Genomic DNA, 14,468 nt, shown 5'->3' with positions numbered 1-14,468 from the left:
TCAAGGCTCGGTTCCCCAGGTCCCACGTTAGCCAGATGCACAAGGGGGCGCACGCGTCTGGAGTTCGTTTGCAGAGGCTGGAAGCCCTGGCGCGCCCATTCTCTCTCTCTCCCTCTCTCTGTCTTTCTCTCTGTGTCTATCGCTCTCAAATAAATAAATAAAAATTTAAAAAAAAACAAAAAAACAAAATATATGTTGTGTGGGCACACGCATGTGTGCATACATGTACGTGTGTATGTATGCATATGGCAGTGGAAGGAATACGTGTAAAATTGAAAGAAGACTGGCCATCCATGGGGATGGGAGGGAATGGGTACAGGGCACAAAGAGACTCAAGTTCTCTGAATAGATCCTGACTTTGGAAAATTAACTGGAAGGCTATGTTATCTTGTTTACTTCTGAGATGGGGTCTGTGATGGTTCATATTGCCAACTTGACAGGACCTGGAACCACCTGTGAGGGATCATGTACATTAGATTAACTGAGGTGGGAAGACCCGCCTTAACTGTGGGGGGCACCATTCCGTGGGCTGGGGTCCAGGACTGTATAAGGAGAGAGCTGGCTGAGCCAGGGCATTCATCACTCTGCTTCTCCTGGATGTGAGTGGGTCTGCTTGAAGGCCCTCCTGCCATGTCTTCCCACCAGGATGGACTGGGACCGGGACTGTATGCTTCCATAAACCCCTTCCTCCTCTAGCCTGATTTTTAAAAAATATTTTAGTTTTATTTATTTATTTATTTAACAGAGGAAGAAAGAAAGGGGGGGAGAGAATGGGCACGCCAGGGCCTCCAACCACTGTAAACCAACTCCAGACGCGTGTGCCCCTTGTGCATCTGGCTAACGTGGGTGCTGGAGAATCGAACCTGGGTCCTTTGGCTTTGCAGGCAAACACCTTAACCACTAAGCCATCCCTCCAGCCCCTCTAAACTGATTTTTGTCAAACATTTTTTTCCCCCAGAAGCAAGAAGATAACTAATACTACGTTGCCTAATGTGGAGTTGAACTCCATCCAAGCGATGCTCCTGCCTCCGCCTCTGTATTGCTGGGACTAAAAAACGTGGTTCTCCCAGGCCTGGAAGGTGAGCCGAGGAGCTCATACTGGCTTGGCGAGCACTCTACCCTGCGCTGGACCCCCAGCCCCCCAGTATGGGACAGTTACAAGAACTCAATTCAATTCCAAAACCAACTCTGCACATCATACAAAATAGGACAAGACGACTCCGTGCGTCTCTGATGAGAGGTCCTGGGGGCACCGCACCATGCGTGTGACACTCAGAACAACACACGCCGGGCGCATCCAGCCACCGACTGATCCAAGCTCCTGACGACCCGGCAGCCGGAGACAGGAAGGCCAAGCTGTGGCCCAGGGGAAAGGAGTCTACTGAGTCAAATCATGACAGGAACCTTCTTTTGCTGTAAAGGACATGAGTGGGATAGTGACGTGCTTGGAGTAAGGTCTCACACTAGACAACAGGGTCTCACTGTTAATTTCCTAGCTGTAGCAACTGCGCAGTGGTTAGACAGAGCTTAACTTAACTTTTCAAAAGCCCAGCCGAGTATTTAGAACTCCAAAGTACCTTGTCTATCACAGACTATCAGGCCCAGAGAAAATATAATATAAATTGATGGGTGGATGGAGAGATTAGCAGGCAGACAGATATGTGGGTGGGTGGATGAGCAGATAGATGAGTTGCTGGAAGATGGTCAGACAGATGAGTAGGGAGGTGGGTGGGTGAATGGGTGGACGGACAGTTGGGTGGACAGACTGTTAGGGGGGTGGGTGGCAGGATGGGTGGGTAGATGGATACATGCGTGGATATGCAGATGGATAGATGGGTGGACTGGATAGGTAGATGAGAGACAAATGTGGCAAAGGAAAGAATAGCTCAATAAAAAATATACAGAAATTCTTAGAGCAAAGAAGGATTTCGCTCTAGCCTGGGCTGACCTAGAACTCACCCTGTAGCTCAGGCTGGCCTCAAACTCACAAAGATCCCCCGACCTCAGCCTCACAAGGGCTGGGATTAAAGGAGTGAGCCACCAAGCCGGGCTCAGTTTTTTAATTTTCCTGAAAGTGTGAAATTATACATGAAAACTTAGTTAAAAGGAAACAAGGGTAATCTCTGAGTATCTAAACCCCAGAAGAACCAACGAAGCCAGCCCTGATCTGTCTTGACACCAGGGCCACGTAAGAGGAAGGAGCCCCGGCCAGTGGCTTTTGAGTGGAGGCATGTCACTGCTCTCGTGGGACTCTCCTCAGGGTAATAGCACAGAAACACACTTGAAGTGAGCCTGCGGTGGCCTTGGTCCTGGCTGTGTCGCTGATTGTGTTTTGAGAGGCCTCACGTTCTGCAGCCCTCCTGCCTCAGCACCGCCCCGTCCTACGCCCGCATGTGAAGAAGGCAAGCACGAGCCACCACGGCCAGCGAGTCCTGTCTTTTACCTGACAGTCGCAGGTGTTATCATCATATATGCAAGTGTAAGTCTGCTACCGCCCGAGGTGCAGTGAGACCAACAGGGTCTGAGCAGAAGCCCAGGCGTCCTGAAGGTGTGCTCCTACCAAGTTACCTGGCTGAGCTTCTGCTGCCCTGACCCTGGCCACCGTAAAGGGCAAGACCCAAGGACTCCCTGCTACCATGAACAACCTAAGAAGACCACTTTTCACCAAAACAAAGCAGGGCTGCTTTGAAAAATGGTTAATTCCAGTGCTGGGGCAAGAAATGTTTGGGACAAGCCTGTAACATCTTGTCTTGATGTGAAAAGGACTCAGAAGCCAAGTGAGGGGGTGCCCACAGCCCAGAGGCAGCCACAGGTCATCGGCACGGGACGGCAGCATGCAGAGGCTCAGTTCATGCACTCCTGCTCACCAAAACCATCAGGCCGCAGCACCCATTCTGTTCTTAGGTGGAGGAATTAACCCATTTTAACATTGGCCCACAATGCGGGGAAAGCAAGGACAAGTCCGTCTTCCCCCGTGGACCACACAGTGTAAAATGGGAAGCTTATTTTCAGAAACATGCCAGTTCATCGGTGAAAGGAGAGCTGCAGAAGTAGACAATGACTGTTCTGCGACATGATGAGATGCTGGCATTCCAGTAATGACTGTCCACGGGGGACAACATGCCGCAGGGCAGCACACACCCAACACACAAGAGGTCCACCGCAAAGACCAAACACCTCCAGCACCATGGAAGACCAAGAAAGAGCAGGCAGGAGGGTAGAGATTGTCAGCAGAGCTCAGAGGAGCCCAGAGCCAGACAAGGAGCCCAGGATCCAGCCATCAGGTGACCCAGTCACCAAGGGCAAAGGTAGCTACAGAGAGAGAAGCCACAGACCCTGTTCGAGACACACCGGCCGTTCACACCACAGACCCTGTTCGAGACACACCGGCCGTTCACACCACAGACCCTGTTCGGGGAAACCCAAGCTCCGGCCAGGTCTCTGATAGAGTCAAAGGAAAGCTGTTTGTCACTCCGTTTGTCATACTGGACTCATAGCTTTTGTCTTTAAAATGTATCGAGCTACCTACTGAAATATTTACAGATGAAATGATGGGCTTCTGTTGGGGACGTGTCCAAGCTACCTGGGAAGTGAGCTTGGCCTAGAATGGGCTCCTGCTGAAGCGGGTGTGGGCGACAGCCAGAGCTCCTGACATTCTCTGCTCTATTTTTGTATACATTCTAAGTTTTCTGTAATTAAAAACACTGCCCGTAGCTGCCCCCGCAGCTCCCTTTAAGAGCCACCAAAGACTAGGCGATGGCTCCTCTGGTAACCCTGAGGACAGATCGGACAGTGAAGTTCTTCAGAGCAGCAGCCTCGGATACACTTCGCCTCGCTGTCCTCCAGCCCTAGAGAGCACCTTCCTCTCCGTTCCCAGCCGCAGGGCTCTGGCCAGCTTCATACTGTTTCAAAGAGAACCGCGTGTGCGGCAGCCCGGCCTATGTCCTGCCTGGCCAAGCCCTGCCCGTCCCAGCGCAGCCGCAGCCCCAGCTGCGAAGCTGCCTCCCCCTGCGCTTGCGGCCTAACAGCCCACACTCCGCACAGCAGCAGCCAGGACGGCACGGTTCATGCGCACTGGGGCTTCCCCGCTTCCCGGAGACTTCACCCAGCGGTGCAACGACATAGCCGCCATGCCTCACTTTCCTCACCTGTAATACCAGGAACACACGACGATCGAGAAAGATCAAAAAGTGAGATGTCGGGCTGGAGAGATGGCTTAGCGGTTAAGTGCGTGCCTGTGAAGCCTAAGGATCCCGGTTCGAGGCTCATTTCCCCAGGACCCACATTAGTCAGATGCACAAGGGGCGCACACATCTGGAGTTCATTTGCAGTGGCTGGAAGCCCTGGTGTGCCCATTCTCTCTATCTGCCTCTCTCTCTCTCTCTGTCACTCTCAAATACATAAATAAACATGAACAAAAAAATTATCATTAAGAAAAGTGAGATGTCACCAGGATCCCAACTGCAAGGGCCCTGGCATCTCCTTCGCTCTCCCTACCACAAAGGCCACACCCCGGCGAGCAGCAACTATGTAGGGGGAGGTCCGTGGGCAAGCCAGGGTGCTCCCACCCTCCTAATGTGTAACAATCAAACAAAATTCAGATTCTCCAGAGAACTGTGAGAAGTTCCGATTTAACTGTGGGAAATGCCCGGTCGCAGATTCACTAAAATCAGCCCGATTTTCATGGAAAATTCACTCCTCACTCTGAGACTCCCTCATCACACCACCAAGCACAGACCAGAGCTGGGCTTCGAGCAGCAGCAAGGGAAAGAGGCAGGCTCAGGAGCAATGGGCCACGTGGGGACCTGCGGTCCAAAGAGCCCAAAGGCCAATCCCACACCTGTCGCTACACCACCCACACACCCATCACCCCATGTGCCTGTCTCTTCACGTGCCCATCCCCCGTGGGTCCATCATCACAGATCCTGAGGGCACAGCAGCTACAGCCTTCACCCAGTGCCCACCCTATAAAAACTTCCTGGTACTCACGGAGAAAGTGCTTTTCCAGCAAGGCTATTTCCAAGTGACCCTTGATCTCGTTCAGCCGATCAAACTCTGTCCTGCTGAAGTCCTGGACCCCAGCTGCCATGATGAGGGTCCCTGGACCAGCCTGAAAGAAAAACATCAACCACTCAGAAGGGCATGCTGGGGCACCCTGGCTGACCCAGGGCCTTGAGGCAGCAGGTGACACTCTGAAAGGGACAGAGACCACAGCCTGCAGGACATGAGGTCAGCATAATGGCCGTAGGGCCCCCACCCATGTCTTCCTGAACCCACGAGACAAGGAAAGGCGGGCTCCACATCAGTGGGCCTGCACAGCCACCCACTTTGGTATCTCAGGTGGCATGGATCTCCTGGGACCTATGTGAGGTTGACTTTAAGAAAGAATGCAAAAATCAGCCAGGTGTGGTGATGCATGCCTTTAGTCCCAGGAGGCAGAGGTAGGAGGATCACCATGAGTTCGAGGCCACCCTGAGATGACATAGTTAATTCCAGGTCAGCCTGGGAGTGAAACCCTACCTGGAAAAAACAAAAAGAAAAAGAAAAAAAAGAAGAAGAAGAAAGAAAGAATGGAAAAAATCAAAACCCTAAATGAGGTGATAGGTTTCCTTTTTATTGTTCTGTTTTGTTTTTGAGATGGGGTCTCCCAGTGTGGTCAAGTTGGCCTCAGACTCACAACCCTCCTACCTCAGCCTCCCGAGCACTGGGATTACTGTGGTACCACCAAGCCTGGCTGGCACTAAGCCTGCTGATGTTGGCAATACTGACCTTGGACTTTGTGATGGATAACCTGTCAAGCTGATGGAATTTAGGACCCCCACGGGAACTGCTGTGCTTTGGATGTAAAATGAACTCACCACAGGCTCAGATCTGAGCCCCAGCTGGGGGTGCTGCTCTGGAAGGCAGTGGGACCTTTCAGAGGAGAACCTTGCTGGAGGAAGTATTTCACTGGGGAGTGGCCTAAGGTTTCTCGTCCCGGCCCACTTGCCATTCTCACGCTCTCTACTTCCTCCCGGCTGATGTGACAATATGGCATCGGCTTTCTGCTCTGTGCTAAGATGGACTCTACCCTCTGGAACTCTAAGCCAAAACAAAAGCTTTCCTTCCCTATGTTACCTCTGGTCAGACACTTTTCCCCAGCAAGGAGAAAGTAACTGGTACAGAAACAAACCTCTGGGTGTGTCTGTGAGGGAGTTTCGAGATTACATTAACGGAGCTGGGAGGGAGCATCCTATGGGCGGAGCCTTTCCATGGGTACGGTCGGGGCTGAGTTAGAGGAGAAAGAGCATTCAGCCCTTTGCTTCCTGGCTCAGAATTTAGGCAACCAGGCCACACTCCTGCTCCCACCACCATGATGTCCACGTGGACTGGACCCTCGAACTGTAGCCAAATAACATTTCCTCCCTCAAGTTGCTTTATCCAGAGATGCCAGAAGCAGCCAGTCATCATCACTATATTCCTTACTTTTCCAGTATTGTTCAAATTTGTTGTTGCTTGGGTTTTTGTTTTGTTTTGTTTAAGGGAGGGTCTCACTCTAACCCAGGCTGCCCTGGGATTCACTGTGTAGTCTCAGATGGCCTCAAACTCAGTAATCCTCCTTCCTTTGCCAAGTGCTGGGATTAATGTGTGTGCCACCACACCCAGTCACAAAAGTTTTCTTAAAAATGATTTTTACTTATTTATTTGAGACACAGAGAGAGAGAGGCAGACAGAGAGAACAAGAGAGATTAATGGGCACACTAGGGCCTCTTGCACTGCAGAAGAACTCCATATGTACACACCACTTTGTGCATCTGGCTTTACATGGGTACTGAGAATCAAACCCAGGCCATCAGGCTTTGCAAGCAAGTGCCTTTTAACCACTGAGCCAACTCCTGCCCATGTTTTATACACAGTGACTAAATTCCTTGCTCCCACAAAGGGGCAATCAGGGACACAAGTGTGTTTATTTCAGGTGTTTTTTAAAATAGTTCACCCCATGGATTATCACTGCTTTCCTTGCTATCAGGAGAGTCTTTAATAGCCTCAGCAACAATGGAATTGTAGAGCCAGCTCCAGCGGCCACCAAGCCTACTACAGACCTTCACCCTCATAATTCTGTCTCTCTAGAATCACTCCTGGTCCTGCTCTCTGTAAACTTCTTCCTTGAGTTACCTGTGTCAGGGTATTTGTTACAGCAATGAGAAAAGTGACTAACTCAGCCATCAAAGGGAAGAGCAGTAACGCTCTGCCCAGCCTGCCTGGCGTGTGTTATGGACCAACCGGATCTCACTCAGCCTTCCGACAGGAGCTGAGGGCCAAATCAAAACAGTGCTCACCTATAACTAGGAAGCTAGATGGCACAGGCATTAGGGGGTGTAGGGGGTGGCCCCTGAACCCTAAGTACATGGGTGAGGGGCCGGGAGAGGAGTTATTGTACTCAGACGTTAACCTAAGGCTTCTGGAGCCTTCTGCTCTGCCCAGCTTGGCCCTGTGGTACTTGCAGCATGACCTCAGGTGAAATTACCACCCCGGGCCTCAATGCCCTTTATCTGTCCAGCGGGGACAGTGACCTTCTGGACAAGCCCCTGACATGTTAAAGGTGGATGAGTAATTAGATGCACAGCGTCCACTCTGGAATCATCCAGGAGTGGGAGCAGGAGTGGCCCATGGCCATGAGGTCATGACAGTTGTCTGTGAAGGACACACAGGGCTTGCCCTCTCACCAACCCTGCCCTTCTTGAGCAGGTAGGCATGTTCCATGAGTGCCTCCACCCCAGACTCGTTCTAGAGCATGCACCCTGATTTCTTCATGTTCCATGTCCTCTTCCCTGAGGTACCTTCTAGAAGTTTCCTCCCATTTTCCTGTGCTTGAGTCACATGTAGCCACTGTGCCTTCGGTGTGGTAAGGCAAGGCCTGTCTCAGGAAGGAGACTGCCAACGTTGAGCTGAAGTGGGATCGGGCAGCGTGGGAACATTGTGGCTTTTCTCCCGGCTCTCATGGCCAGCCGTCGTCCCCCAGCCCAGCTGTCCTCGGGTCTACGCTGACCGCAGGGCTCGCACGTGAGGGGGCTCGTGCTAAATATTTCACTAGCTCTGCTCACGAAGCCTGCAGGTTCGCAGCAGGAGAAACACCTGAACTTGCCACACCTGCCTGTGGCCTCATCTTTGAGACCCGACAGCAGGTGTCCCAGGTGAGTTAGGCCAGCGGCTGGCCCAGGGGTGGGCACAGATCAGACCAGAAAACTGAGGCCTGGGGAATGCCCAGATGTTAGGTAACTGCTGTGAGTTCTCTAGTGTGGAGACTCTGTAAACAAGAATGAAGCCCTTCCCAGCACATACCAACATGAAGGCAGCCCACAGAGCCATCCACCCAAAATGAGGCTGTCTCTTCCCACAGCCCACTTCTCCCAGGGTTTCCTCACAGGATGGCACAGGGAACAGGCTCCCTTCCTCTTATGACAAGGCAGGGCCTGGGGCCTAAGCTGCCACTGGCCTCAGCCCACACCACTTGGAGACTGCAGTCTGCAGCAAGGGCACCAGGCCCAGGAGAAGACAGCACAAGACCATCAACTCAAGCGGCAGTTAGTCCCCCAGCAGGGATAGCCTTTATCAGCTGGAACCCAGCCTCCAGCCGGCCATGCCTGTCTGTGGAGAGGATGAACGTGAGGAGCAGGCGGCTGGGAAGCAGGGACAAAGCCTGGAGGTACAGCCATGTCACGGGACCTAGGGGAATAAATTGCCCTAAATAGAACTGTTAATCATAGGAAACAACCCAAGGCCCCAAATCAAAATAGTGCTCACCTATAACTAGGAAGCTAGATGGCACAGGCATTAGGGGGTGTAGGGGGTGGCCCCTGAACCCTAAGTACGTGGGTGACGGGCTGGGAGAGGAGTTATTGTACTCAGACGTTAACCTAAGGCTTCTGGAACCTTCTGCTCTGCCCAGCTTGGCCCTGTGGTACCTGCAGCATGATCTCAGGTGAAATTACCACCCCGGGCCTCAATGCCCTTTATCTGTCCAGCGGGGACAATGCCTCCACGAAGGAGCTGCATGGCCACGGAGTGGCACCGACACCCTGGCACAGCAGCCATCAGAGGACCGGCACTACCACCTGACGCTGACACTGCCCCCACAGACAAGGCTCACAGGGTAAGTGATGCCACAGCTACAGGGCACCAGCATCCCTCAGGGCAGGAGAAGCAGGACCGCATCCGCAGTGGGGGTCTGAGCGTCTCCCGGCTGAGCCGGCTCGGTGCCACCTCAGAAAAGAGCTCCACAGAGTGTCAGGACAAGTGGGGGAGGGCCGGGCATCTGTGCCACCCTGACCAAGGGACCCACAGCCCTGCATCTGAGGGTAGGAATAGGCAGCCTCCTGTCAAAGAGCATGGCTATCCCTCAGAAGCGAAGCCCAGCCCCCACCACGTGACCTGGCAGCTCTACATGCAAACAGACACACAGTCTCATATGTCAGAGCCCCGAAGTGAGAGCACCCCTGATGTCCACCGGAAGATGCGGGGATCAACAGATGTGGCCCGTCCAAACCTTGGAGCTTTTCAAAAGGAGGGTTTTTAGTTTTCTCGAAACAAGGTCTTACTGAGCACTCCGGCTAGCCTCCTACTTCCTCATGCCAGGCTGCCTGCTTCAACCTCCCATGTTAGGATCATACACACACCATCACATCGAGCGAATAGGCACATATACACGCACACACACACATGCACATACACAGAGATATAAATTTGGGGCAGTGGTTAGGAACAGAACATAGGGCCCCACACATACCAGACAAGCACTCCACCACTGAGCCACAGTCAAGCCCAAATCATGGCACATTCTTCTCTCATAAAAAGGAGAGAAGCCAGACAACATAGGCCATATGGTATGCCATCCCTCCTACAAGAATGTGCAAAGTGGGCAATGTCACAGAGACACCGCAGGCTGGCAGTGAGCAGGTGCTGAGGCAGGGGCATTGCCAGGAGTGACCACTAAAGCATGCAGAGCCCCTCGGGCCACACAACAGGGACAGACTTCCGGATCATGCACTGGTGACGGCCCCTGTATACCATGAGCGTGCTTCCTGAGTATGTCATCAAACCAGCCAACCACTGAGGCCTTCATGCTGGCGCCTGGGCTCTCGACATCTCTAGGAGGCAGCACAGAGGAGGGAAGTCACCACCTCTGAGAAAGAACAACAGGGTGGCCGGCCGGAGACACAGCAGAGCAGCTACAGCCCACCCCCCACCCCCGGTCACTGGAGCATGGCCCAGAGCAGGGCCCATGGCCATCAGGAAGAGGGCTTTGGGAAGGTCCTGACCTGGGGAAGGGCTCTGCGGCACCAGCTGGTGGCTGTTACTACAAGTGCCTGCCTAGTAACAGGCAAGGCCGAGCCCCTTCACCATGACCTCACTTGGTCCCCAGAGCAGACCTAAGATGGCCACCAGTGTGCCCCCTTTTAAAGCTGTGGGCACTGAGTTGAGTTAAGGCCAGATAGCTGGCCCTGGGCCCTCTGCAATCTGTAGTGTGGCACTCCTCATGGGGCCTGAGCCAGGCCCATTTCTCCTTCGGGGCTGAACTCACAGTGGGGATTCCCTGCGATTTCTGGCATCTGAGTCCCTGCAATGGTTTTCCCACAGGGCTCCCGACTGCCACGAGGTGAGAGCCCAGGTGCACAGTCTGACCTTGTCAAGTCTGTTAACATCTGCTCCCTGACCTCAGCTAATGCCCAAGGCCTCCTACCTAGATCAGCATGTTCCCCTGGGACATTCCTGCCCGTGATAGTTCATCTGGTCAGTTTAATGGGCTTTACAAACAAACCTCTGGGCTGGTCAGTGAGGGACTTTCTAGATGAGGCCATCTGAAGTGGAACACCCACTCGAGCACTAGTCCATGGACCGTGGTCTGAACAGAACAAAAGGAGAAAGCAGGCCAGCACTGGCACTCATCGCTCTCTGCTGACCCGACACCAGGTGCTGCCCGCTGCCAGGCCGCCCCGCTGCGATGGACGGCGCCCTTGAGCTGTTAGCTGAAAGCCTAAGTTGCTTTTGCTATGCATCTGGTCACAGCAGTGAGAAAAGTAACTAGCCCGCTGCCGTGTGGAGTGTGAGCCACGCGTCACAGGTGGTCTGGACGACCAGCGCCCTTCCTGTGACACCACTGTCTTCAGGCAACAGTCCTGCACCTGGCCTGTCCCCTGTGCCACTCCCAGGAGCTCACATTCTCCAAATGGTGCCCCAGCTAACTACCCTAAAGCAACCCCATCCAATATGGTTCTACCCTGCCAGGACTCCCAATGCACCCAAAGCCAGATGCGCTGCCCCCAGTAAAGACCCTCATGTCCTTCAATCTTCCCTCCCACTGCTCAGACGGCCCACCACCTATGTCCTCTGGACCAGCTCCCTTTTGCCTGACTGCAACTTACCCACCATGGCACCCCTAGGGACCACAGCACATGATCTTCTCCCTGTAACAATGAGATAAGCAAACCCACCTACAGATTTAAAAGAACAGAAGGGAGCTGGAGAGATGGCTTAGCAGTTAAGGCACTTGCCTGCAAAGCCAAAGGACCTTGGTTCGATTCCCCAGGACTCATGTAAGCCAGATGCACAAGGTGGCACATGCATCTGGAGTTCATTTGCAGTGGCTAGAGGCCCTGGCACGCCCTCTCTCTGCCTATTTCTCTCTCAAATAAATAAATAAATATAAAAATAAAAGAAAGAAAGCAAAAAGAAAATGCTCATAAAAGAATGGAAGGGCTGGAGTGATGGCTTTATGGTTAAGGTGCTTGCCTGAGAAGCCCAGGTCCCACATAGGCCAGGCAAACACACAGTGACAAAAGCATGCAAGATTGCACATGTGTTCAAGGAGGCGCACATGTTTGGGTTTGACTGCAGTGGCTGAAGATACTGGTGTACCAATTCTCTCTCTCTCTCTCACTAAAAAAAAGACAAAAAAGACAATCTGTTGGGCTTACCTCAAAAAAAAAAAAAAAAGAATGGAAAATTCCTGCAATTCAAACTCACAAGCTTGTCTACTCCCTTCCCTCACTAGGAATCCCAGATTGGTCCAATGTCTCCGCAAGTGGCCATAGAATCCTAGCCTAGGAGAATGTGACCCGTTCCCAAACCACCAACCACCAATACCAAAGCCCAAGCCTTCCAAGAGGCCCCCTGCCTCACAGATGGCCCTGGGCCAGTCAGTCACAGCCTCAGAGCCTCTGGCACCCCAGACCCAGCCATGTCACCAGCCACATACGGAGACCATCTCCAGTGGCAGGTCCTGGGCTGGCCAGATGCCATGGGGGGCAGGGGCAGCATGGGGACTGGGACCAAGTTCTTCCACTAGAGAACCTGTGGTTTGCATGACCACATGACAGACTAACCTTAACTTTCAGACTGGGTGGCAGCCAGGATCTCAAGACAAGGTAAGTGGCTGCAAGAGGCTGTGTATGGGGGGAGGGCTACCCTTGTAAACCTGTGTACCACCCTCTCCACACACCACCTCGTGCCCACCTCAGACATACACACATCCCGAAGGAAGTGCCCAGGTCTAGCCCACCTCTATGATACCTCGGGAAGGGTAGCTGCAACTCAGTCCTGACTGGACACTCAGATGGGGAGACAGAGTAGGAGCCAGGAGAATATCCCAGTGTGGGGTCCTTATGTTCACTAAGCTCAGAAACCCGTGTGCATGTGCGTGTGCATGCGTGCATGTGTGCATGTGTGTGTGTGTGTGCATGTGTGTGTGGAGAGAGGAGGTCTGGTGCCTAAGGTGCCCACCGCATGCTCAACCCAAACACACTCTTCCCGTACTCGAGGCCTGCAGCTCTCTACATCAGTAGCAGACGAGACACAGCTCTCCTGTCAGGAAAGGCCCCCGCTGCTCTCATGTTACCTGCATAAGGACACACACCAAGCTGGGTGCCCAGCCTGCCCCTGAACCAAAAGGGTTAGAGCCATGGTCTTTGAACCCTAGGGACAGCCTAGCCAAACACCCTGACAGGCTAGACGGGAAGGCCTGGTCAGGCAGCCAGGCTCTTAGGAGGCAGTGCTGATAAATTATTAATTCCAGTCAAGAGCAATGCACAGTCACCCTCCATTATACAGCATTAACGGTGCAAGAGTCGGGGAAGGACAGTGATCCAGCCACATCTGGAAAGAAGACTTGGCTCAGGCTCTGGGAGGGAAAAGCAACGGACCACCAAATACAGCAAGCGCACTCGGAGACTAGTCTGGCAGAGAGGGAAGGAGCCGATGTGAGCAGATGTGCACAGCACAGTCAGCCGGAGACTGTGGGCGCCCAGGGGAAGCCACAGAGCCTCTCTACTCGTCACACCCCACTCTGCCACACACGCACGATCCAGATGCAGGGACCCACACCTGTCGATGCTTGAGCCCAACCCTGACTGAGGTGCTCCGGGGAGACCTGTGGCCCAGATGAAGAGCTCCCCACGGCTCGTCACTGTGTGGGCTGATGAGGGCTGAGCTAATGGCTAAGGTCAATAACACATATCCTGATATGGTCAGAGACAAGCTAAGTGCCAGCCGCTTCCAGACCAGCCCTGCCCTTCCCATCTCCATGCCAATGCCCTAAAGGGTCAGGCCAGGCCTTTAACATCATGTTCAGGAGAAGTTTCCCAACCACCCAGGAAAAAATAACAAAGAAGCCAAAGAAATGCAGCCACGGGTAAAATTTGTTACCAAGTTCCACCTGGGGCAAGTGCCTGGCCAGTGGGCTCTGTGAGGGGCAGCAGACAGGCAATGGGAGAGCAAGGGAAGGAGATAGGGTTTGGGGACTGTGCGTGTCCAGTGAGCCCAGGTAGGGCTCAGATCTGCCCACGTCCACAGCCTGGCCGCTGATGAACTGAGCCTATGCGAGAGACACGATGCACCAGGACTCAAGAGGCTGGCATACTCACAGGGTCCCGGAGCTCCTCGCCGTCCCGGGGCGAGGTCCGCGGCGTCTTCAGGGGGAGCTCGTCTCCGCACTCAGTATCCGAGGCATTCGGGGACTCTGCCAGGTCAAGGAAGTCCTCTCTCTTGTGGCCTCTGAACCTGATCCGGTCCAGCCTCCTGAGCATGTTCAGCAGCGCGCTCCTCGGCCTCACCTGGACATGACGGGAGGACTCCCTGCAAGAGAAGGGGCGCGTCACTGGCTGCCACCGCCTGCTGTCCCTGCTTCACTCACTTCCTGTCCCATGCCTGGGCTAAAAGTAAGTTCCTGTCTGTGGTAAATGGCTGGCCGGCCGCGGACCACCACTGCACCCACCTAGCCGGCCTGGTTAGCTTCTGACGTTCCCTCAGCCACTTCCACTGGAGCAACAGCCCCACTCCTCAGCAGGACGCCTCCGGCCATACCAATGAGCCAGCCTGTGTCACCAGGTGTCACAGCCTCAAGGGTTTAGAAACAGAGTGGCTGGGAATGGGAAAGGAAGCTGGCCACTCTCCAAAATGCTAACAGGAAAATGGTGGACTCCGGCTACACACAC

The 14,468-nt window shown here is 53.5% G+C and overlaps 1 protein-coding gene across 1 annotated transcript in view; it reads right to left on the bottom strand.

Annotated features, from left to right (window-relative positions):
• The window catches only part of Gramd4 (GRAM domain containing 4), an 87,396-nt gene that overhangs the window by 36,174 nt on the left and 36,754 nt on the right, over positions 1–14,468 (bottom strand). The window contains exons 2-3 of the mRNA XM_045153181.1: positions 13,899–14,109; positions 4,990–5,110 (exon numbers count right to left, since the gene is read on the bottom strand). Coding sequence (XP_045009116.1) covers positions 4,990–5,110; positions 13,899–14,109 — 332 coding nt within the window. The remainder of the gene's footprint in view (positions 1–4,989; positions 5,111–13,898; positions 14,110–14,468) is intronic.

This window comes from Jaculus jaculus, chromosome 6, assembly GCF_020740685.1.
Source record: "Jaculus jaculus isolate mJacJac1 chromosome 6, mJacJac1.mat.Y.cur, whole genome shotgun sequence".
NCBI classification, from domain to species: Eukaryota; Metazoa; Chordata; class Mammalia; order Rodentia; family Dipodidae; genus Jaculus; species Jaculus jaculus.
This window is presented reverse-complemented; position numbering and strand designations above follow the sequence as displayed.